The 24,766-nt window shown below is 41.8% G+C and overlaps 1 protein-coding gene across 3 annotated transcripts in view; it reads left to right on the forward strand.

The window, feature by feature from the left end:
• CCNY (cyclin Y) overlaps window positions 1–24,766 on the forward strand; it is a 256,010-nt gene that overhangs the window by 113,747 nt on the left and 117,497 nt on the right. For all 3 annotated transcript variants that reach the window (XM_054716657.1, XM_054716658.1, XM_054716659.1), the window contains one exon: window positions 24,450–24,524. In XM_054716657.1, the coding sequence (XP_054572632.1) occupies window positions 24,458–24,524 (67 nt within the window). In that variant the 5' untranslated portion in view covers window positions 24,450–24,457. The remainder of the gene's footprint in view (window positions 1–24,449; window positions 24,525–24,766) is intronic.

Consider the following 24,766-nt stretch of genomic DNA (forward strand, 5'->3'; position numbering starts at 1 on the left):
TCAGGGTTCTCGCCAGCTAGTCCTCCGTTCACTTTTCAGGGTGGCTCTTCTGTGTTTTAGTTGTAATTCCAGTTTGGTCCTGGGAGCATGTCTGTGAGCTTCCACTTCTGTGCCATTTTTCAGCAGCAGATCTTTGATGGCAGGATTCTGAAGCACATTCATTTGGATCTTCTAGAGTCGATTTTCTGAATGCTAATCTTGTGCACCTGGCTGCCTATTTTCCATCCCTCTGAAAAGACTTAATTAAAATCATGCCCTAATTGGTTTGGCTCAGTGGACAGAGCCTCGACCTGCAGACTAAAGGATCCCAGGTTCGATCCCGGTCAAGGGCATGTACCTTGGTTGCAGGCACATAACCAGTAGGGAGTGTGCAGGAGGCAGCTGAATCGATGTTTCTCTCTCATCAATGTTTCTAACTCTCTATCCCTCTCCCTTCCTCTCTGTAAAAAAAATCAATAAAATATATTTTAAAAAATAAATAAAATCAGAACAGCTGTGTTAGTAGTTTCTTCATCTCAGATTTTTATCATTCATTACATATTGGCCACTGTATTCCCTTCTTTCTATTTGTCAGAATGCTTGAAAGGCAAGTTGCAGTTATATATTGAAGTAGGAGGTAAATTCTAGATTTAACTTTTTTTTTAAAAAAAAAGTTCTATATTAGGTCTGAAAGTGAGTAAAATGCCAATAGGTGATTATCTGATTTGCAGACATTACTCTGAATTTGACTGCCAGAAATGCTCTAGAATGACATATATGGGCCAAAAACGTAATCTTCAGATTCTGTGGGATATAAATGGCTGTAGAAAGAGGTTTAGTTTTTCTGCTTTCCTGTCATCTGTTAGTATCATGCTGTCTGATTCAAGTAGTGAGCCAGTTATTTTTTTAAAACATTAAATGTATTGGAGGGAGAAACCAAGATGGCGGCATAGGTAAACACCTAAACTGCTGCCTCGCACAACAATTTCAAAACTACAACTAAAAGACAAAACGGACATCATCCAGAACCACAGGAAGGCTGGCTGAGTGGAAATTGTACAACTAGAAGGAAAGAGAAAAGCACACTGATACTCAGAGGAGCTGCAGAAGGCAGAGGTATGGAGGCATGTGTGCGGAGAGGGCTGGCAACTGAGTACGCGGCTGGCTCTCTCAATTGGGATGGAGACAAAAGCTCCCGACTGCTCTGAACTCCAGTTCCAGTCGAGACCCTGGGGACCCAGACTCATTCAGGGAGAAACTGGACTGTCTGGCAGTAGGCAAAACTCGAGGGCGGCTTTCTCTCAGAGGTGCTTGCAGCGATTACCGCAGGACACTGAGACCCAGGGGACTCTTAGGGCAGGGCTGATGGGAAGCCAATGTTGTCTGCTCCGCCATAAGACTCCGCCCCATCCAAGCTGAGCACAGAGGCTTTTGCAAGTCTTGTCTCATAAGGGTGTCTCCAGCACAGAAGTTCTCCCAGTGTAGACACAGATGATCCTCATAGCCAATTGGCCTGGAGGTCAATTCCTCCCAGTGATACCAACAACAATCAAGGTTTAACTACAACAAGACTGTGCACACAGCCCACAAAGGGTGCACCAAGAGTGTCCTCCTCAGGTAACTGGGGAGGCTAAGCCACTGAGCCCTATAGGACACCTAGCACACAAAGCCACTCTATCACCTCAGGGAAGCAGCCAAAATGAGGAGACAAAGAAACAGGCACAAATGACAGAAATGGAGGAAAGCAAACGACTGGATATAGAGTTCAAAACCACGGTCATAAGGTTTTTCAATAATTTTCTAGAAAAGGTCAATAAATTTAGCGAGACCCTCGAGGATATGAAAAAGGACCAACTAGAAATTAAGCATACACTGACTGAAATAAAAAATAATATACAGAGATCCAACCGCAGACTAGAGGATCGCAAGAATCAAGTCAAAGATTTGAAATACAAAGAAGCAAAGATCACCCAACCGGAAAAGCAAAAAGAAAATAGAATCCAAAAATATGAAGATAGTGTAAGGAGCCTCTGGGACAAATTCAAGCGTACCAACATCTGAATTATGGGGGTGCCAGAAGAAGAGAGAGAGCAAGATACTGAAAACCTATTTGAAGAAATAATGACAGAAACCTTTCCCCACCTGGTGAAAGAAATAGACTTACAAGTCCAGGAAGCTCAGAGAACCCCAAACAAGAGGAATCTAAAGAGGACCACACCAAGACACATCATAATTAAAATGCCAAGAGCAAAAGACAAAGAGAGAATATTAAAAGCAGCAAGAGAAAACAGTTACCTACAAGGGAGCACCCATACGAATTGTCAGCTGATTTCTCAACAGAAACTATGCAGGCCAGATGGGAGTAGCAAGAAATATTCAAAGTGAAGAATAGCAAGAACCTACAACCAAGATTACCCAGCAAAGCTATCATTCAGAATTGAAGGTCAGATAAAGAGCTTCACAGATAAGAAAAAGCTAAAGGAGTTCATCACCATCAAACCAGAATTATATAAAATGCTGAAAGGTATTCTTTAAGAAGAGGAAGAAGAAAAAGGTAAAGATAAAAATTATGAACAACAAATACATATCTATCAAGTGAATCTAAAAATGAAGTGAATAAAAAATCTGATGAACAGAATAAACTGGTGAATATAATAGAATCAGGGGCATAGAAAGGGAGTGGACTGACAATTCTCGGGGGGAAAGGAGTGTGGGGGGTGCGGTAAGAGACTGGACAAAAATCGTACTCCTATGGATGAGGACAGTGCAGGGGGGAGGGCGGGGGTAAGTGCAGAGGGTGGGGTGGGAACCGGGTTGAGGGGAACTATGCGGGGGACAAAAGAGGAACAATGTAATAATCTGAACAATAAAGATTTATTTTAAAAAACTTCAAAAAAATAAACGTATTGGAGTAACATTGGTTAATAACATAAATTTCAAGTGTACAACTTCATATATAATACAACATCTATATACTTTTTGTGTGCTTAGCACCTGAAACCTAGTCGTCTTCTGTCACCAGAGCTTCCTTTGACCCAACCCCCTGCCCCACCCTATTCCCTTCTGGTAACCACCATCCTGTTGTCTGTATCTATGAGTTTGTATTTTTTGTTCATATATTTGTTTTATATTCCACATAATGAGTCGGATCATATGGCTTTATCCTTTTCCATGTGAAATCCCTGGGTTGTGTACCATAGTGTACTTATTTTCTACTGTAGCTGTCTTGACTAGGTTTCTCACATATTTTCCCCACTGTATTTGTTCTGAGTTATATGTACTGTTTTTTCCATCTTTGATATGATATTGTCTTATAATCTTATTTCATTTTTTAATTTGGTTTATTTAGTTTCTTTGTGTGCTTTTAGATAATTTCTGATTATATATCTACTAGAGGCCCGGTGCACGAAATTCATGCACTGGGGAGGGTGTCCCTCAGCCCAGCTTGCACCCTCTCTAATATGGGACCCCTCAGGGGATGTCCAACTGCAGGATTAGGCCCGATTCCTAAACCTGCAGTTGGACATCCCTCTCACAATCCGGGACCTAACCGCTCACCTACCTGCCTGATTGCCCCCTAACTGCTTCCTTGCTGGCCTGATTGCCCCCTAACTGCTCCTCTGCGGGCCTGATTGCCCCCAAATACCCTCCCCTGCTGGCCTGATCACCCCCAAGGATTTTATTAGTATAGATATGACCCTGCACAAAAAATTTTACTAACCCTGCTTTACAATAAGGGCTTGACGATTGAATCATTAGGACCAGACACCAAGATTTCCTTTCTTTGAATAGTGGAGGGAATACATATCTTGTCTTTAAGTTGCCCGGAAATTAAAATGAGATAATGAATTAGAAAAGTATAAAAGCACCACATAAAGACAACTGTCTTTTTAATGAAGTGGCAAAATGAAAAACACTTTTTATTCTCCCCTTCCTTCCTTTACAGCTTTTATTTAAACTTTGAAATTTATAAAAATTTCACTCCAATTTTCATTTCTTTACATTCAACATTATTTTGTATTGGTTTCAGGTTTTATATTAGTTACAGAATAGTGGTTAGACAATCATATACTTTACAAAGTGTTCCCCGATATTTCTAGTACCCACCTGGCATCATACCATCATTACAACACTACTGACTATATTCCCTATGTAAGTGACAATGGGTTTACAGGTTCCTTTCAGTCTTTCTTTTGTGTTTTTTGTCCTTCCTTTTCTTTCTCACTTCTTCCCTCATTTTCTTTATATAGTATCTCAATTGGCCATCAAAGCTCAGTGAAGGCACTGGGACACGCTTCATCCATTTTACAGACCAGGAAACTGAGGCCAATTCCAGTTGGCTGTGGAACTTGACTCAGCACACAGGAAGCCCTCAGAGCCATGCTCTTTGTGCTTCCTAAGGGGCAGCGGCCCAGCAAACAGAACAAACCTTCCAGTCAGGCTTCCCAGCCTCTTTCTCAAGCATCTCTTCATTGCGGATGCTCCACATTCTTTCCTCTCCCCCCGATTCTTTACTGCCCCCCCCCCCCCCTTCTCCGAAGCAGGTGGAAGGCTTCCCACTCACTGCCTAGGCATGCTCTGCTATGGGGCAGGGTGTAGCGAGCTTGCTTTTGGGTCAAGGCAGGAGCAGTAGTCACTGCCTCTGAAGTGTGAAGGCCGCCTGAGCGAGGCCCGTTAGCACTGGGAGCTTCTCTGAATCACATCAGTCAGTCCAGTACCCTGCAGTGCAGCACCCCTTCACTGAGGTGGCTCCACCCCTCAACCCCCGCCTCAGGGGTGAGGGTCCTTGCCCCTCTGCCAGGAGTCCTTCCATGCCCCTTGATCCCTGGCTGGGCCCACCCACGTCTTGGGGGCACTGCAGAACCTCTGTCTCTCTGCAGATGAGGCAGATCCCTGCCCTAGGTCTCCTCAAAGCTATGAATCTGTGGCCAGAGGCCTGGTCTGGGTCTCAGCAACCACATGCCTGCAATGTTCCCAGGGACCCTGGGAGGGGCTGGGCGAGTCCTGCCACGCCCCCCCCCCCCAGGGTGGCGATCTCCCTGGGGACCCCCGGACTGGCTGGCTGGGCCTGGCCACGCCCCCCCCCCAGGGTGGCGATAGGCCCCGGGAGCGCCTGGCTCGGCCTGGCCACGCCCCCCCAGCGTGCGATCGCCCCCTGGGCCCCAGGGAAGCGCCTGGCTCGGCCCGGCCATGCCCCCCCAGCGTGCGATCGCCCCCTGGACCCCCGGGAAGCGCCTGGCTCGGCCCGGCCTCGCCCCCCCAGCGTGCGATCGCCCCCTGGACCCCCGGAACGTGCCTGGCTCGTCCCGGCCTCGCCCCCCCAGCGTGGCAATCGCCCCCGGGACCCCCGGAACTAAGAGGATTGGGCGCCACCATCTTGGTCTTGTCAACGGCCGGATAGGCCACCCGGAGTCCCGCCCCCAGCCTCTCGCAGGCCCAATCATGGGCATAGCGGAGGTGCGGTCAATTTGCATGTTTCTCTATTATAAGGTAGGATGATTTCAGTTTTTAGAGCTTTGTGCCTGTGTTTTAGATGTTGCCTGTCACTGAAACCTGGTGCTGACTGCCTTGTTTCAGTCTGGTGTATAATCAGTGTTCCCTTTCTTGTCTCTTGGCTTCTGGAATCTCCTGGTCATTTTGTACACAGGTCTCTGTTGCATAGACTCCCTACCTGTTCTTTCTTGGGGGTGGCCGGCAAGTTCTGATGAATGATGTGCCTTGCTAGAAGTTAGTAGTAATTGGATCATAAATTATCTTTATATTGGATCCTGCACATTATTTTACTGTAATCCAATTTTAGACTTTATCATAAGTGCAAAAATATGAGTTGGATTTTCTCTGAAATTTTTTCCGCCTGTTATTTTTACAAATTTTTTTTTTTGTTTCTCCTTTTCCTTTTTTTGATGGGGTAGATACAGAGTAGGACATGATATATATGTGTTTTGTTTTAAAACGATTGGAAGCATGACCTTACTCCCTACAAGGAAAAGAGTGGTGTTTTGTATAATGTTTGGAGGTTAGTTTCTGTAAACTGCTCCTTGCTGGCTGCAGTGAGCTTTGGGGGAAAGGTCCCAGCATTGGCTGTATACTTAATGACTGGTTACTGTGATAAAATGGCCCTTCCTCTCTCTCAAGATTGAAGAGAATCTCAGGTGTCTTTTGCTATCACAGTTCTTAGTAATTTTCTTTCCTGAATTTAGTTGTTCCAGCTCATACAGAGTTTATTAAAGGTTTTGAATTGTGGATGTTATTAATTATTGAAGAAATTTTAATTAGGTATATTACTCATTCATTCCTCCCTTATTCAGCAGGTATTTGTTAAGTGTTCTGGATGGAGAGATTGCACAGTGAACATTATAGTAGGAAGTGAAAGCGAACAACAAAGCAAAGTGCTGTCATCTTACTCATTGTCCCTGTGTGTAGCCTCCGCTGTCTAGAAGGCAGGAGATGTGGGGAGTGTAACCAGAACCTGTCCTATAATCTGTACTCTGAAGTTCTAAGCCAGTGCTCCCCAGCCTGGCTGTGACCTTGTTCATTAGGGATTTCTACCTTCAGGGAATCCGCACGCTGGCCGAGGGGAGCCACTGCCCTTGGCTCCTTCCTGCCCTCATGTTCCTCCTTTGCATCCAGTTCTAAACAAGGGAAATGGTTTCTTCTCTTAGCCCTTAGTGAGTAAAAACAGAAAATGGAGAGGTGAGAGTGATGACCCCACATGGGTGGGGTGGTGAGAAGAGACAGCAAAGTCAAACTGAGAAATAGAAACTGCTTGGTCAGTCATCTCATGACCTTGAGGCTGAGCCACAGAGAAGAGAACAAATTCTGTTTGGTCCATCACATTTTATTAAAGAAGATGTTTTATTCTAATTTATTGTTAAAGTTTTTGTTTAGACGAGTGTAAAATTAGATGAAATTTGCTCAAATGAGATTCCTCAATTAAATGCAGAGAGTTGCAGGCTCACTGTGAGGCAGAGCTGAGAAGAGGCTCCTGGGCCAGTGCTGTGAGCAGAGGCCACAGAACCTCTTAGGCACTGCAACACGACTTCAACGAGGCAGGGCCACGGTCTCTAGGGTTTTTAGGAAGTGATATGGTTGAAGAGTCAGTGCTTTTTTGAGAGAGGGTCTGGAAGGATAGTGCTGTGCAGTCTCTAGCTCCTACCCCAGCTTAGCCCTTAAGGGCCTGCTCCTATCATAACTTGCCTGGAGTCCAAGGAATTGGCAGATCTCAGTATACCCATTATTAACCAGACAAATATTGGGTGAGCACCGTCATGGGTTCACATTGTACTGCATACTGTGTGTGTGGCGGCAGGGGGTGGGGGTACGTCACACCAAGTTTAATAAGTGTAGTTAGTTAACTCATCTCCCAGTTCTTAAAGGATTAAAAGAAATTAAGGAAAAAATAAGAGGGTTTACTGGTTGAGGTCCATATATTGTTAGAGCTTAAAACAACTGCCAGTCTGGAATGAAGAAACAAAAGCTATGTAAATTATTTCACCCCCAAAGCTTTAGGTGTTCTATTGCCTGCTTATGGAGCAGTAGGTGACATTAACATAGAACAGTGATGGGCAACCTTTTGAGCTTGGTGTGTCAAACTTCGCCAAAAAACTGAGCATAACTCGGGTAGTGTGTCACTTTGAGGAAAAAACATTATTTCGCAAATGTTTCATCCTCAAGAGCAGCAAATGTTTCATCCTCGGCATGCGGCCGCCTCAGTGGCCGCGTGTCATCAGAAATGGCTACGCGTGTCAGTGCTGACATGCGTGTCATAGGTTCGCCATCACTGACATAGAATCTTCTCATGCCAGAGGTGTTTCCTGGGTGAAGTTGTATTGTGCAGTGGGAGAATGCCTTTTTCTGCCCACCATTTGTAGCTGTGTGAGTTTGGGGATGTTCTTTAATTTCTCCAATCATTTTTAAAAAAACACATATTAACAATGAGGATAATCATAACAACTTTCAAGGTTATTGTGGGGAATTGGACTTCATGTAGGTGAAATGCCTGCTACAATCAGTGCTTGGTAGATAGCATATACTCTGTAAGTATCAAGCTGTTGTTATAAACATGATTTCAGTAAATGGAAGAGGAAAGGGAGAATACCTTTAGCAGAAGCTCAGGGAAATGATCAGTATGAAATGTTTTTGAAATACATTTGTTGTTTTTCTGCTCTATTATATAAAGTTTTCTAAAGTGTCATTTGAATATGGAATCACAATTATAAGACATGGTACAGTATCATAATACTCCTTAAATTCAGTTATTTGCTCAATTTCACCAGATCAGGTTCACTTGTCTTAATTGTTATTTAATCATTTATTGAGCATACATGATAGAGAAGGCTCTTTGCTAAGCACTCTAAGGTGTATTAAGATGAACAAGATACAGTATTGGTTATTAGAAGAGCTTGTATGTGGAGGTTGGGCTCCAACATCCAGTTATGGTAAGCCAGGAAGGAATGTGAGGAGTAGGAGACAGTGGCATGGGTGGATGGTGCTGATTATAGACTGAACCAGCCTGAAATCCTGACTTAGGACCTGGATAGTTCCCAGGCCTCCCAGGGGCCTGGCTACTGCTTTCTGGTTGTAGAAACAGGAGGAAAGACCTTTCACATCCTGTACTTGAGTTTTGGATGATGGTGACAGTGAAGAAGCACTTTCTTTAGGTTGATCCTGCAGCATTTTGGAGAGGACCACCTGGTGAGAATTTGATGTGAAGATCTCTTGTTGCCCTTTCTTATGTTGCATATTCTTTGTGGCAGGTCTGTGCTTTCAGTGATGTGTGTGTGTGTGTGTGTGTGTGTGTGTGTGTGTGTGTGTGTTTGAAAGTGGAAATAATGTCTGATTTGTTATTGGGCTATCTCAGTGTTAGTAACTTCCCTTACTAAAATGCATAAGTAAATCTTTCTGTGAACTAGATTTCCCTGGTGCTTTTATGTTTTTATCCACATTGCACCCCAGTCCCCTCACTCTTCACCTTACATAGATGTAAGTTGATTCACAGTGCTCCCCACACTCAAAGCATTTGTTTGAATGGTGACCATACCCCAAGTAACTGGGCACTGGAGTTTTTTTTCCTAACTCTAGAGAATCTTTATTTCTCAGCCATAAACTTCCAGAAGTAGATTGAATAGGAATTTTTATGATTAAATATGAATATTATTATAAAGTAATAAAACATTTTTCACTAAAATAACAACATATAGCACGTTTAGATCCAAAGAAACAATGCTTTTTTCCAGCAGTCAAATTAAGTGGAGCTTTTTTGCATGCCGCTTTTGGAGTGGCATTAGAGCTGCTTTACCAGCAACATAGGGTCCCCGTCTTGTGACTGGGTAGTTTTGTTCACTACTTTTCTCCCACATTTTCACTCCTTAAGATCTCCTCCATTTACTAGTAGCTTCTTCTCATCCTGCCCTCAGCCCTTTACTGTTGCTTTGCCATTGTGGCCTGAGAGGATGGTAAAGAAGGGGCCTTCCAAGAACCCTTGAAAAACAGGAGACTCTGACACCCAGAACCAGGATGAGGGTCATTCTGAACTGAAGAGGAAGCAGTGAACCACATACCGCACATGGCACACTATACCTGTCCCTTTCAAAGTAATGCGGATGGTGATGGATTGAAAAGCCACCACCACAGGGATCAGAAGCACCAGCCATTTCCCACAGCAGCATCCTGCGTCAGAGACCAGCTGTGTGCTCCTGTCAGGAGGGCCCTGTTACCAGGTACACCCTCCCCATTTGCCTTTTCCTGCTGCTTCCTATGGAGAAGGCATTCCTCAGTGTTCTTTTGTGTGTCAGCTACTGAGACAGTTGGGGAAATTGATACAAATAAGGTAATTCTGATAGTAAACTGGGATTTCTGCACATTGAAAGCGAAGGTTTGTCCATCTTTTCACAGATGCAGGTTCCTTGTCTTCATGACTTCTAAGTGACTCCCTTCACTAGAGGAATTCAAGCTAGGGTTTTCCATTATTGAATCTTACAGAAGAAAGAACCAGGGACTTTTCAGTGATAGGATTCTAAAGAGGCATAAGCTGGTGGAGGGCAATGAAGAACCAAACCCTGGCAGCACCAAGATTAGAAAGGAAGGGGGGAATTAGTGGAGCTATGAGATTACAATTTGAAACAAATGACATCATCTACCAAGACCTTGGGAAGTACTGTACATATGGAGCAGAATTTTAAATAATTAAAATGATTAAATTTGGCAGCACATCCTTAACTTGGAGAGAAAAGAAAAGGCAAAAATATCAAAAGCTCCTTTGGGAATTTATGAATATAAACAAATGATAAGGAAAACTTTGAGAGCTGAAAAAAAATTTAAAAATATATTTTTATTGATTTCAGAGAGGAGAAGGGAGAAGAGAGAGATAAACACCAATGATGAGAGAGAATCATTGATCGGCTGCCTCCTGCATGTCCCCCCACTGGGGATCAAGCCCACAACCTGGGCATGTGCCCTTGACTGGAATCGAACCTGGGACTCTTCAGTCCCCAGGCTCTATCCATTGAGCCAAACCAGCTAGGGCTGAAAATTTTTTGTTATTTGCTAGAAAATAAGCAGTTGTAAGCCTCATTTGGGATATAAATTCATGTTATGGGCTGCCTCTTCTCTGATCATCAACAAAGAAAATAAATCATGAGAGGTCATGAGTGACACACTGTCATTGAAGTTCCAGAAAAGCTGCAGGCAGCACTGCTGTCCTGGCTGGAAGCCTCCACTGTGCTGGGTGGTAACAGGCTATCCTGTTTGTACTAGAGAGAAAGGGATGAGAAGCAGATTAAGGCACTGGCACAGCTGTAAATGTATGGGGTTTAACTGAATTAACAGGAGGTAAATTAAACCCAGCAGCATATCTGCCTACGTGGGTCATCCCTGCTCCCTCCCTCCTCTGTACTTAATCTCTGTGCACAGCCCCATTGCCAACCACCAGATGTCATCCTTGTCTGCCTCTTGTCTTTGTGCTTTGCCTAGTGTAATTTCATCACTTAGTATAGTATCTTCCTGTCCATCTACTTCTCTCAGCTACCTTCCCTCCCACTTGGATTATGGCCACAGTTTCCTCCTTGAGAACCTGTTCTCCAGTCTTGTCCTCCTTTGGTTCATTTCCCCCCACATGCAGCCATGATGGTTTTTCTTAAGTGTGTTTGATCATGTCAGTCCACTCCTTCAATAATTCCCTGGTGCCCTTGAGATAAAATCCCCACCCTTCCCTGAAGTTTTTCTCACCACTTCCTCTCTTATATATTCTATTGTGTGTCTTAAAGGCCGGGTTTGATCTCTTTCTCTCAGCTTTCTGTCTTTGTTATAATGGTTCTTCTGCCTAAATCAGCGGTCGCCAACCTTTCTCTCAACTTTCTGTCTTTGTTATACTGGTTCTGCTGCCTAAATCAGCGGTCGCCAACCTTTCGAACCTCACGGACCATCAGTGATCCAGGGACCACCAGTTGGCAACTGCTGTTCTAAAGGTTTCCTTAAACCAGTGGTTGCCAACCTTTTGTACCTCATGGACCACCAGTGGTCTGCGGACCACCAGTTGGCGACTGCTGGCCTAAATACCTTTCCTCGCCTCCCCTTTAGCTTGGCTAACTAACCTGTTCTTACAGCAAGTCTTAGCTCTCTCCTTGGTTCTCCCATAGCATTTGTTTGTGCCAGCTGACTTGTCTGCTTCACACTCCAACCCAGACTTGAAACAATGGATGGTCACAGGGCCTGTGCAGAATGCCTGCATGAGTTGATTCACAATAAAAACTTGTTGACTATTGAATTAAGTAATGATAGGGGACTCAAATGTCTCTTTACTGGTTTTCAGGGTGTCATACTTTTTAGTTGTGTACAATTGCAGATTTGATCAATATTGCCTATACTTAAAAAACCTGGTTATTTGCCTGGTATTCAATATTAATGATCCAAGAGATTCTTTTTGAATTAGTCTATATTTGAGTTAATGGTTGACCCTTGCCAGTTTTTCATTTTCCTTTCCTTAAGTTGTTGAGAAGAGCTTTTTCAGTTGATCATTCTTTTCTTTTATTCTCATTATTCAGCTTATTTGTCAAATATTGTTGAACATTTGAACCTTGTACATATGGTCCCTGCCCTAAGGTGGTACTGACTCTGGTGGATGAGGACCAACTCATCCTTTATGTGGGACCCACAAATCCCACTAGGTTGTCCTTGATTATCATAGGACCTCTAGAAGCCATCAGAGTGTCACCCTTATTTTATTGAGACTCAGAGAAGTAACATGATTTTCTCAAGTGGCCAAGCAGAAACTAGAATTTAGTCTCTTAGATTTTAATTCTACATTTTTTATCTTGTCTTCTGCTCGATCTTAAGCACTGCAATATATGCTTAATAATCTGATGCCAGGGTAAACCAAGTATTGTCAATTAATTTTTATGCATAATTTTTCTGTTCTCCTTTTATTTTGAATTAAAACTTGTCACATCACCTTTAAATTTTTTTCAGTGGAAGTCTTTCTAAAGGTAAACACCAGCAGTCAAATTGAAACTGGACAGTAAATGGGTCCTGCTGCCCACCGCTACCAGAATCAAATAAGTAGAGACAAGGTTGAATCTTTATGGTGCCAGAACTCTGAGAGAGCAGCAGGTGTAACACCCTGAGAAGACTGCTCTGGCATTTCATTTCAAGTCAGCCCTTATATATGGTTAGAGGGTAGGAAAAAATCTAAAACTAGTGAGTTCCCTGGGTCTACTTTCTGTCATTGTCCTTGCAAAGATTAGCCCTTGAACACTGCAAACATTAGCATTCAAAATGTATCTTTTTTTCTGAGTAATGAACCCATCTGGGCTTCGAGGTTGCCTTTTCTTTATAGCCCTGTTGATTCTTCTTGTAACAGGTCCTCCAATTTCCCAGAGTCTATAAGAAAATCTCTTTTCTATTATGTACCCCTCTCCTATGAAAATTTCAGTTGTTGAAACATTATCAGTGGTTTGTGCCTCTTCAGTTACAGGAAAGATACAGCTTCTTGTTCTGGCATTCAAGACCTCACACAGTTTGGCCTGAATCTGCCTTTTCTGCTTTTTTTTTTTTTTTTTTTCTCTTTCCTTGTCTTCCTCAACTATCCATGTGTTGGTTCATTGTCTTGCTGGCATATAGAACACGTTTGAATGCATTGACTGAGCTTTAGTCAGGACACATTTGGGTGACACACATTCAAACCAGTGGTTATGGGTATATCACAGACATGTTTTAAGACTGGTGGGAATGGGAAAGGGCAAGTGAGTGACGTAGGTAAGTCAGGAGTTCTTCCAGGGACCGTCAGCCTCAGTCTGGACTTGAGGTGGAAGCAGGAGTGACCAGTTGGGCCAACCTAGAGAGGGTTGTTCCTGCCAGAGGGAATGGTTTAATCAAGCCCATGAAAAACTGAAAGAATATTGTGTGGTGGAACACAAAGCAAAGGGATGTGGGAACAAGGTCAGCCATCTAAGCAGGGAAGTGAAGACTAAACATGTAAGCCAGTGAAAGTCTATCTCCAATACTGTGGATATAATAAAATATTATTGGATGTGTCAACTTGTACCTCTGCTTCCATTAAATCTACTATGGAAGTGAGCCAGGACTAGCACTGATCTTGTTGCTCTTACTGCCTCTCTCCCACCCCCAGCCCCATGTGTGCCACATTGACTGTTCATAACCTTTCACATGTCCTTCCTTGCCTGACCTCTAGTGGATTTAGTGGTAATCAGCAAAATGCTCACAGGGGAGCAATGTTACGATGAAGCAGTATCCTGGAAAAGCCACTACCAAGTCTTTCAAATGAAAGAGATTAGCCCAGGCTGGTAGCTCAGTTGGTTAGAGCGTCGTTCTGATATGCCAAGGTTGCGGTTTGATTCCAGGTTAGGACACATAAAAGAATCAACCAATGAATGCATAAATAAGTGGAACAACAAATTAATGTCTCTCTCTTCCTCTCTCTCTAAAAATTAAATAAAATAGGTAAGTTTGTAATGTAAAATGTGACCAGACAGAGTGATAATCTTTAAACTTTCAAACACTCAGACTGGTAATTCTACGAGTTAGGGACCTTGCCTGTCATATAGCACAGGTTCAGACACAGGGTAGGCTTGATGCCGAATAAGGATGTGTGTATATGTGAATAATTGCATGTGTGTGTGTGTGTGTGTGTGTGTGTAGAATATCTATACATATACAGATCTACAACGTAGTGATTAGACATTTAAATAATTTACCAAGTGATTCCCTTCAATAATTCTAGTACCCATCTGGCACCATACATAGTTATTATCAGTTATTACAGTATTATTGACTATATTCTCTATGCTGTACTTTACAGCTCCCTGACTGTTTTATAACTGCCAATTAGTATTTCTCAGTTCCTTTCTCCTTTTCACCCAGCCCCCCAACCACCTTCTCATCTGGCAACCATCAGTTTGTTCTCTGTACCATATAAGTGAAATTATATGGTATTTGTCTTTCTCTTTTTGACTTACTTCGTTTAGCATATTACCCTCTGGGTCCATCCATGTTGTTTCAAATGGTAAGATTTCATTCTTTTTTATAGTTCAGTAATATTATATAAAACATCACCATGTCTTCTTTATCCATTTATCTTTTGATTGGAGCATTTAATCCATTTGTATGTAAAGCAATTATAAGTATACAGTTATCACTTTGTTTTATGATTGTTTTTTGTAGTTATTCTCTGTTCATTATTTTCTTGCTCTCTTCTCTTGTATGTGGATGACTTTTTGTAGTGTTGTGTTTGATTCTCGTATATCTTATAGGTGTTTGGTTTGCGGTTACCATGTGCATCATATATACCAAGTTTATAAGCAATCTGTTTTAAGTTGATGGTCACTTAAGTTTGAAAACATTGTAAAATCACTACCATTTTTACTCAGCCCTTTTCACTTTTATTTTTTTGTCATCATTTTTTATTTTGTGTGTGTGTGTGTGTGTGTGTGTGTGTGTGTGTGTTTGTGTATTTGTGTGTACCTCTTAATTTACTATTGCAATTATTCATGATCTTCCTACATTTGCCTTTAAACCTATGTACTACTAGCCTTAGTCTTGGTCGATCCACAGCTTTTATAATGTGTTTATTTTTGTCAGAGAGAATTGTTTTCTTTGTGATATTTTCTTACTATGTTTTTTATTTTTTCTCTTCTTCTTAACAAAGACCCTTTAACATTTCTAGTAATACTGATTGGGTGGTGGTGAATCTTTCAGCTCTTGTCTGGGAAGCTCTATCCTTTGATTCTAAATGATAGCTTTGCCATTTTATTATTCATATTTTTAATTTCATTTTGTTCTTTTTCAGGAAGTCCCTTTTACATTACTTGTAATGCTGGTTTGGTGATGATGAACTTTTTAGCTTTTTCTCGTCTGGGAAGCTCTTCATTGTTCTTCAGTTCTAAACGATAGCTTTGCTAAATAGAGTAATCTTGGTTTAAATCCTTGCTCTCATCACTGAAGATTTTGTGCCAATCTCTTCTGGCCTGAAAAGTTTCTGTGGAGAAATCAGCTCACAGTCTTATGGACTCGCTTGTAGATAACTAACTGCTTTTCTCTTGCTGCTTTTAAGATTCTCTGTCTTTAATCTTTGGCATTTTAATTATGATGTGTCTTGGTTTGGACCTCTTGGAGTTTATCTTGTTTGGGAATCTCTGTACTTCCTGAACATTATTTCCTTGCTTCAGGTTAGGGAAATTTCCGGTCATTATTTTTTCAGTTAGATCTACTAGGTCTCTAGTCTTGGTGGAGTGGTCTTAGGTAACAGGTGTCCTGTGAGCCCCAGTGTTAGTCTCCCTGCTCACCTGAGTCTGTTGCTCCAGGTGTGTCCCTTGTGTGTGCCCTCCTGTTGTAGCTAAACCTTGATTGCTGTTGGCATGTCAGTGGGAGGGATTGACCCTGAGGCTGATTGGCTGTGAGGACTAGTCGTGGCTGTAGCTAAGGAGCTGGGGTGTAGGGGCTGATCCACCTAGCAGGATTAACTTTAGTGGGGTCTAGTGCCCACTGAGCCTGCCTTTTTGGTGTATTGGTTGTGGAAGTGGTTGGGTGGTACTCTAGTGTTGTGTGAAGCTGGCCACCAGGTGTGTTGGTTTTAGGGCCTCTTTGGAGGAGCACTGGTGTAGGCCAAGGTCAGCCACTGCCTGTGCAGCACCTGGAGCCACCCATATGAGCTAAAAGGTGATTTTCAGATGTGCTGAAGGTATCTGGGAGAGGCTAAACTGCAAACTAATGCGGGGTTCCACTAGTGCTGGGCTTGGGGCTGTTTAGCAAGAGGTATGGGGCATGCTAAGGCCACATGTTGCTTGTTTGTGGATTGTGAACCTTTGAGAGATTTTAGGAAAGACCCCAGCATGAGCCAAGACAGGTCATTTGTTTGTAAAAACCACTGGAAGTGGCATGACTGGGCCCATAAGTTGAGTAGGGCAAGTTTTCAGGGAATCTTCGGGAGAATTGTGTTAGCTAGGTAGATGGAGACTTGGGATATGTCATTCACGAGTTCAGCAAAGAAAGATGCTTCTCCAGCCCTTGCCCTGAAGGCAGACATTCAGTTCCTCCCATATGTCCCTGTCTCTTTTGGAGCTGCTGCCCCCCAATGCTGGAGCTCAAACCAATTGAGTCCATCAGTGAGTAAGTCTGTGTATGGGCCCTTTAAGAGGAACTCCTGGGACTCCAGCAGCCCTCTTTCTCACTCACTCAGCTACAATCCTGCTGGTTGTCACAGCCAGAAATTATGGGGACTTCTCTTCCTGGCATTGGAACACTGGGCTGGGGGGCATGGTATGGGGCTGGGGTCCTTCTCTCCTCAAGGGGTAACCTCCAAAGTTGAGGTATCCCTGTTTTTAACTACTACACATGGGTGTCTCCTCCCCTCCTACTAGTCTCAACATGGTTTCTGAATATTCTTAGTTATAGGACTTCTGTGCAGCTAGTGTTTCAGGTGGTTCTGAATGATGGTGGTTCTATAATTTAGTTGTAAATTTGATGTGATTATGGGAAGAGGCAAGTACAGTGTTTATCTACTCCACCATCTTGACTGGAAACTCACAGAGTTTATATTCATGTTTTTATTTTATTATTTTTGTTTTCTCCACTGGTACTTCATACCTTGAACTTAGAAGAACAGAAACTTGATCTTTCTTGTTCTTTATCCTCAGTATAGGGAACTCAGCAGCACCTGGCACCTAGAAGATGCTCATTGATTGATTGCTGAATAAATGTATGAAAACCACGGCAGACCTGACTGACCTTGCCAAACCCCCCAGTAGTCATTCTCATGCTATCTAATAAAGTGCTAACTTACCTCATTATAATGTAACTAGAGGCCCGATGTATGAAATTTGTGCAAGAGTAGGCCTTCACAGCCCCAGCTGCCTCAGCTGGCCCTCTCAGCCCCAGCTTCGTCTGTTAGGTCATCCGGATGGTCGTTCCGCTGTTCGGCCGTTTGGTCAATTTGCATATTATGCTTTTATTATTATAGATTATGAAGACATATGGAATAGAAATAACGATGCATTTTGAAGTCATCTAAATACCTATTTTGTCTCACCATAGACTACAGCCATTTGAAAATCAAGAATGCATTCTTAATGACCATGAAATAGTTTATGTAGATAATAAGGAGGTAAAATACTACCCCAGAATAATCTTTTGACATCAACGAGGCCGAATAAACACAATAGCTGGTATATAGGAGAGACTCAGTGCACATTTGTTCAATTTAACTAAATTCAGTTGAGTAGCCTTGCCAGGAAAAATATAAAGCTGTTGTATAAATTTGTGACTTTTGGAAGAGTCAATGCTTTGCTTAAGCTATTTTGTTTTTAGTAAACTGTTCTCTGTCTCTTAGGATTTGTTCACTTATTTTGCTCTTTGTTACTCCTGAGCTGGTCAGGTTCTCTGCGGGTGTCAGGTACTTACTCCATCTGGTCTCACTGACTGAATTGTAAGGTTGTGTAATATGAACTGTGTCTCACCCTTCTTTGTGCCAGCGCTGACCATTGTTGACCTTTCTTGCTGCAGAGCTGATGGTCCCTAGTCAGCTCATCTTTGCAGGTCTTTTCTCAGGGATGGACATACTGCAGTGAGGCTTCACTCTTTTCAGTAAGGGCTGTGGTCTCTGCTAAAATCACACCTAAATGGCCTCCAGCTAAGTAAATATTTAAATCTTAAAGGTTATTACTTTTTCTGGATAAGTTAGCACATCAGGTACTTCAAGAGCTTGATGGGGAGAGGTGAGAAAAGTCAGAGCTACATGGGTGGGGCTGTGTGAATTTCCCAGAGAGGTTTGGGGGAGGGTTGAGGAATATTTAATGTGGTTTGAGGGAGGATTATGTGAGCAATTAGTGTTTAAATTATGACTTTAAAATAGGTAGAATTGTGTTAGTTAGAACTGACTTTAGCAGAGTGGTTAGCATTCTTTTTTTTTTTTTTTTCAGATATGCCTCAAGTTTATTAAAGATGCCCTATACACACATTTGCTACTAAAATTTGAAATAGTACATAAAAAATGTGTTACAACTGAAATGAGTATAAGAATAAGGTGTATGCTTCAAAGGACTCCATGTCATAATTCTCAGCTATACCAGAAGAAGGACCTGGATGTGATAGGCAATGACTATAGCCACATTGAAATACTGGTTTATTCCTATTCTTGCGGTTTTGAAGGGCCTCATTCCTTCTCCTTAGCCGTATTGGAAACCGTCCTTTGAGGTCTCTTTTAAGACTTGCTGTTGTCCTCATTCCACGTCTCCTTCTATAGAACAGTCCATAACTCATCCCCAGTACATACCCCGTTAATTCTTTTTCTCTGTCCTGCTGTTGGGGTGAATGTTTTTTGTGGAAGGGAAGAGAATTTGATACTAGGGTTGAGAGTCAAGTTACTAAGGTTCTTTGCTAGTGCTTCTGACACAGCTTGAGTGTCAGCTGGATCTCCTTCGTCAGGCATCTGAGAAAATGACCCAATGGAGGGGGCAGGGGCGGTTAAGCTTCCTTGGTGAATCCATTGCAAGTCAGCATTCTTTAACAGTTAGGTTTATTTCATCTGTAATCTTTAATTTTGAGCTTGTCAATGTCAGAAACATTCAAACCTGTGAAGAATTTTTATGCGTTTATATGAGTCAAGTTGTTGATAGTTGTTGGGAAGCAAAATCTCAACAGATTGAGATACTGCTCCAGAGAATGGCAGTTTTGCTACTTGTTTTATATATTACGATCAAAAGAGCCGGAAATGGGTTACATGAAATCCATTGGTGATAGATTAGGAAGGTGGGAGAAAGTAACAGGGAAACCTCTGGGATTGGATAAAAAGAAAAATATATAGACACATATACTTCTTTTACATAGGTGAGTATAGGATAGTTAACAGTCAATAATTAATTCAATAACAATGAGGGGATTGTGGTCTCTGCAGAGTGTTGCCTGTGCTTTGAGGGGTCCAGAAAAGGAAAATGACTTTGACATTCCAGTGATATGTTATAGTAGATGCAAAAAGACAATAGACAGGCTCAGTTACAGTAAAGAAGATGCTGGCCTAGTACATGACTACCTACCATAAATTGTTTTTAGTTGAAAATTTTTAATTTCAGACCATTCTTTGTGGTTATTTTAGGTCTCTGAGTTTGCAAGACAGTCACGCAGGCCTCCCCTGAGCTTGTCAGGTTTATGTGGCCTCTTTTTCGTCCACAAGCGTAATGTACCATGAATTTTTTCCTTTTAATTCTTGCCAATCAGAAACATTACTGAGCCGAACTGAGACACAGCACTCTTCCAATTGTATACACATTGTACACATTTGGGACATCATTTTTCTTGACTCTCCTAAGTGGGATTTTTTTCTGTATGGCTAATGGATCTGTTTTGTCACACTTGACTTCACATCTGAAGTTTGATGTGGCAGTTTTATTTTGCTTGGCTTGTGAAAATGCTTTTTCCCATTGTTTTTATTTCCCCCCAAAATTGGAGTGCCCTTGCCAAAGCATATTTTTTTTTTTTGGGGGGGGGTGTTAATCCTTACCCAAGGGTATTTTTTCCATTGCTCTTTTTTTTTTGCGGGGGGGGGGGGGGAGGCATACAGGGAGGGGAGATATTGATGTGAGGGAGACGCATTGATTGTTTGCCTCTTGCACACGCCCTGACCCAGGATCAGGCCTGCAACCCAGGTACATGCCCTTGACTTGGAATGGAACCCAGATTCTTTGGTCCGTGGGCTGACCAAGCCAAACAGGCCAAAGCGCCACAGCAATTTTGTAGTTAACATATTTCTCCTCAAGATCTGGGGCTACTGTCTTAAACTTGGTTTGTAGGAAACACCTGGCAATTCTTCGTACCTTTGTATTCTGCTATTTTGATATTTAAAATAGTGCTAAATCAGCTGGGTTCTTTGGTTTGGCCATCCTCATTGTAGGGTTACTCAGAGAAATCTGTCCTTCAGACACGTGCTGTACAAAGTTAAAGTTAGCCTATTGGCTTGCCCCTGGTGTAGTTTTATTGCTTCATACTCTTCAGTTTTGAAATATATCTGGGTTAAGATTGAAGATAAATGCAAACCAGCATGTTATTGAAAGCTTCTTTTTTAAATGCTTTCTTTTCTAAGCAATGTCCAGGCAGCTCAGAAATGTTGCTCTCTAACCTGTATAACCATCTGGGTGTGTTTTCAAATAAAAATTCGCTGGTGGTCTCCATTTTCCTCAGCAGCACTGCATACTCTTATGTCCAGAAGCAGAGATTTCCTTGATTTTTCTTTGTGTGGAAACTTTCTGATGATCTCATCCAGAATCTAGATTCCAAAGTTTAAATTCTAGAGTGGACTTAAAAAGGGTATGTGAACTCTGCTGAGGGGCATTTGTGTTTTCCTCTGTTATCAGTCAGGCTTCGGTCCTTCTCGGGCAGTGGTCGCTAACCCATAGTCCGCAGACCACTGGTGGTCCGTGAGGTCCGAAAGGTTGGCTACTGCTGTTCTAGGGCATTCGGGATCTAAGGCAAGGCCTGTCTAGTAGGGGTTTTGGGAAAAGCTCTGGACTAGGTAATTCCAGCCAGAGACCAGAGTTCTGATCCAGTTCTGTTATCACCCAACTAGATACCTCTCTCAGCCTCACTCACCTCATCTGTGAGTATTAGGTCAAACCCTGATCTTGAAGACTCCTCTGAACTCACGACTTGTTTTGTGTCACTGAACCAGGTAGAGATGATACCTGGCTTGTCAACCACGCAGAAAACCACCTGTGACACAGTGAGCATAGAATCAGACCAAGAGTTATGACTTAACCATAAAGGAAAATGCAAATATCTTCCTTGTGTCACACTTGATAGGGAGAGTGTGAAACGATTCCTGCTGCTTGGGTTCTGCACAGAAGAACAAACAGTCATCTTACCGTTTCCCATGGCCCTATTTAGACCAGGAAGTGTCCAGTAGAGACATGGGAGCTGCTGGCACCTAAAGGCTCCTCCACTCAGGGGTTCCTCAGTGCCAATCACTTTTCATTTTGAGTTCCTACAGCAGATGGACAGTGTTGGTGGGGAGATTAATCTTTGTGGCTGCTTGTTCATCTCCCTGACTTCTGGGAGGGGTCCAACAGCCACAGCCAAGAGAGTTCTGGGGCGTCTCCTGGGAGAACCAGCATGTGCTAGAGAAATAATAGTCCAGCCACCTAGAGGAAAATAAGAGCTCAAGTCATTTTTCTCAACATGTTTTTAAAAATAAGTGTTTTAAATTACAAAAGTTAAAAAACAAACCAATAAAAGCATACTAAATGCAGAAAACTTAGAAAATACAGAAAAGCAAAAAGAAGGCACAATAGCATTAATTCAAATTTAACCAAATATTAGTGTATATTCTTTTAATATGCTTTCTAGGCCTATGCATATTTTCTCCCCAGAATAGTGTCATGTTTCTTTCTTCACCTATTTCCATTTGAATAAAATATTTTCACATGGGTGTTTTTTTTTTTTAATGGTGGAATAGCTAGGTATACTGATAATTACTATAACATGCCTTTTTTTAGAAGCCCTTGCAGTCTGTAAAGTCCCCATTCTTTTCTTTTCCCTTTTCTTTATTGATTATTACATATGTATCCTTATTCCCTCATTGCCCCCCCCCCCCCCACATCCCCTCACTCATGCCCTCACCCCCCTGGTGTCTGTGTCCATTGGTTAGGCTTATATGCATGCATACAAGTCCTTTGTTTGATCTCCCCTCCTTACCCCCATTCTTAGCAACTTTTAGGGTTTGTCATTATAGCACCAGATCCTAATCTTTTAGGGAGTCAGGGATTGTCCTTAGGACATTCCTGAATTTACTAGTAAAAGCAGCAGGTCTCAATTCCCAAAGAAATAGCAGTCTTATGTTATTTTGGCTCCACTGTTGGCTCCAAAGAAAAAAGCAACTGAACTGTTGATGAGTCTGAATTGGGTATGAAGGGAACAAAGTAAGACTTTGGGGTGCTGTTACTGCCAAGGTTCGTGACTGAGTTCTTGGTGTTGCTCCCCTGCTAACTGCTGGGCAGGAAGCACTGCACGCACAATGGTTTCACGGGAACTTTTCGATGGGAATGATGGGTTAAGGCTTTTGAAAGTTAACTGTATTCATCATGATTGAAATTATATAAAAACTTTCAATTTTGATATGCCAAAAAGTCTCCAAAAATTAATAACTTAGCACATTTGTTATTTAACTCTTTTATAACAAAATCCTAGTTGATTAGGAAACCCCTTCATAAAGGTTATTTTTACCAGGAAGTTTCTGGCCTAATCTTACCTAGGCAAGTTTAATTGAGGCAAGTTTGAGAAACTCTTCTTTTGCTTATCTTTCTCCTTCCATCAAAACCCCAATGCCTTGCCATAGCCGGTATTGCTCAGTGGGTAGAGTAGTGGCCTGCAGACCAAAAGGTCCCAGGTTTGATTCCAGCCAAGGACACAGACCTTAGATGCAGGCTCCTCCCTGGCCCTGGCCCTGGCCCTGGTCCTGGTCGGGGCCCATGCAGGAGGCAACCAGTCAATGTGTTTCTCTCACATTGATGTTTCTCTCTGTTTCTTCTCTCTTCCACTCACTCTAAAAGATCAATGGAAAAATATCCTTTGGGTGAAGATTAACAAAAAACAAACCAAACCCAAACAAAAAAAAACCCCAATGCCGTTAGCTATGAAACTATAGTATACTATATGCAGTTTTAATAGTTGTCCAAGCACCAGATAATAGAAATAGCATAAGATTCAATAGGTGTTTCTATAATCAAGCACCCAATAAGAGGCCAGGAGCTATAGAACAGTGAGTCATTGGCTGATGTAGGAAAAATTGCCTCACTACAAGGCATGTTGAGGATAAGTCCAGGTGTTCCCTCCGGTGTATATATGATCATCCTTGTCTTTTCTTTCCTTAGGTGTTTCTTTATAAGTTGTTGAACTCAAAATAGTTTTCATTCTGTTGCTGGAAGCTGATTTTAAGATCATTCTGACTTTTTAATGATTTTGGTCTTTCTTTCCTCCCCTAATTTAATTCTTTTGTTTTTCTTACTCAGTCTTTCCTTATGGAATCTCTCTCTCTCTTTTTTTTTTTTTTTTACTGGAAAAAATTCTTCTATTATGGAATTCTAAATTGTTATATAACTTACAAGTCTATACATGCTTTTGGAAATTGTTCTAAGGCAGTGATTATAAAACCAAATGCCCATAGGAGTAGGAATGTCCAAAAGTGAGGAGCAACACCTGATGAGTGTCAGGGAAGTGAGAGGGGCAACCACTAGGGACTGGAACCTTAGGATCTTCCTGCAGGGGCTGGCAGCTGCTGCATTCCTGCAGATTATGGCCATTGGGGTGGGGGCCTGGTGCTGCCAAATGATCTGATTTCTCAAAAGAAACTGGAAATACGGACTTTTTTCTTTGTAGTATGTTTGAAAATAAAAATTATATACGTTGCCTTAAATTTAAAAAAAAAATGTAGGCATCAAACAAAACATGTCCATGTCCCAGATTATGCCCACAAAAGGCCAGTTTATAGTCTTTGCTCTAAAGGATGTTTTGCTTTTTTTCAGAAATTAACACTATTAATGAAGGAAAGTGTGTGGTTGCTAATGTGTCTTAATGGGTTTTATTATTTTTTTAAATCACCTTTATTAAGGAAATATTACTTAACTGTAGAGTTTAGACGAATTACTTATAGCACATAACTCTTTAATTGCATGTTATAACGTCTTGTTATTTTATAGTAGCTCAGGTACAGAGCATACTTTTAAAAAGACAATGGAGTTTTAGGCTAATAGATCTCCAGCCAAGTGCCTAATTTTGATGTATGACTTTGTCTTAATTTCTAAATAAAAGTGTTCTCAATTGACTCTAGAAGAATCTATAAACACAATAACTGTAGGATTTTTTTCTAGAATCCTTGACCATATTAGCAATGTAAGGTTGAAAAAATTGAAAATTAATCTTGACTCTACTTAGTTATCAGATGGATATTCATGTATTTTCTTTTTCTTTCTTTAAAGATTTGAACATGGAATTCAATCCTTCAGACCATCCTCGAGCCAGCACAATATTTCTCAGTAAATCTCAGACAGACGGTAGGTCGCTAATTTATATATTTTTTTCTTTCAAAAAAAGCAAGGCCCATGTTAATAACTAGTGTAAGTTTTCATTTCCCTCTAGAATCCTTTGTAATGACCCCCCAAATATATTGTTTGATGGTAGTTCTCTTGGAGTTTCTTTCTTTTGTCTTAAGTAATATTTTTAGAATTTTCTATTTGAAGCAATGTTGCCAATCAGCTGTGAACATTATGTGTCAGTAGTTTTCTAAACTGAGAGT

This window comes from Eptesicus fuscus, chromosome 5 (assembly GCF_027574615.1).
Source record: "Eptesicus fuscus isolate TK198812 chromosome 5, DD_ASM_mEF_20220401, whole genome shotgun sequence".
In the NCBI taxonomy this organism is placed as follows: domain Eukaryota; kingdom Metazoa; phylum Chordata; class Mammalia; order Chiroptera; family Vespertilionidae; genus Eptesicus; species Eptesicus fuscus.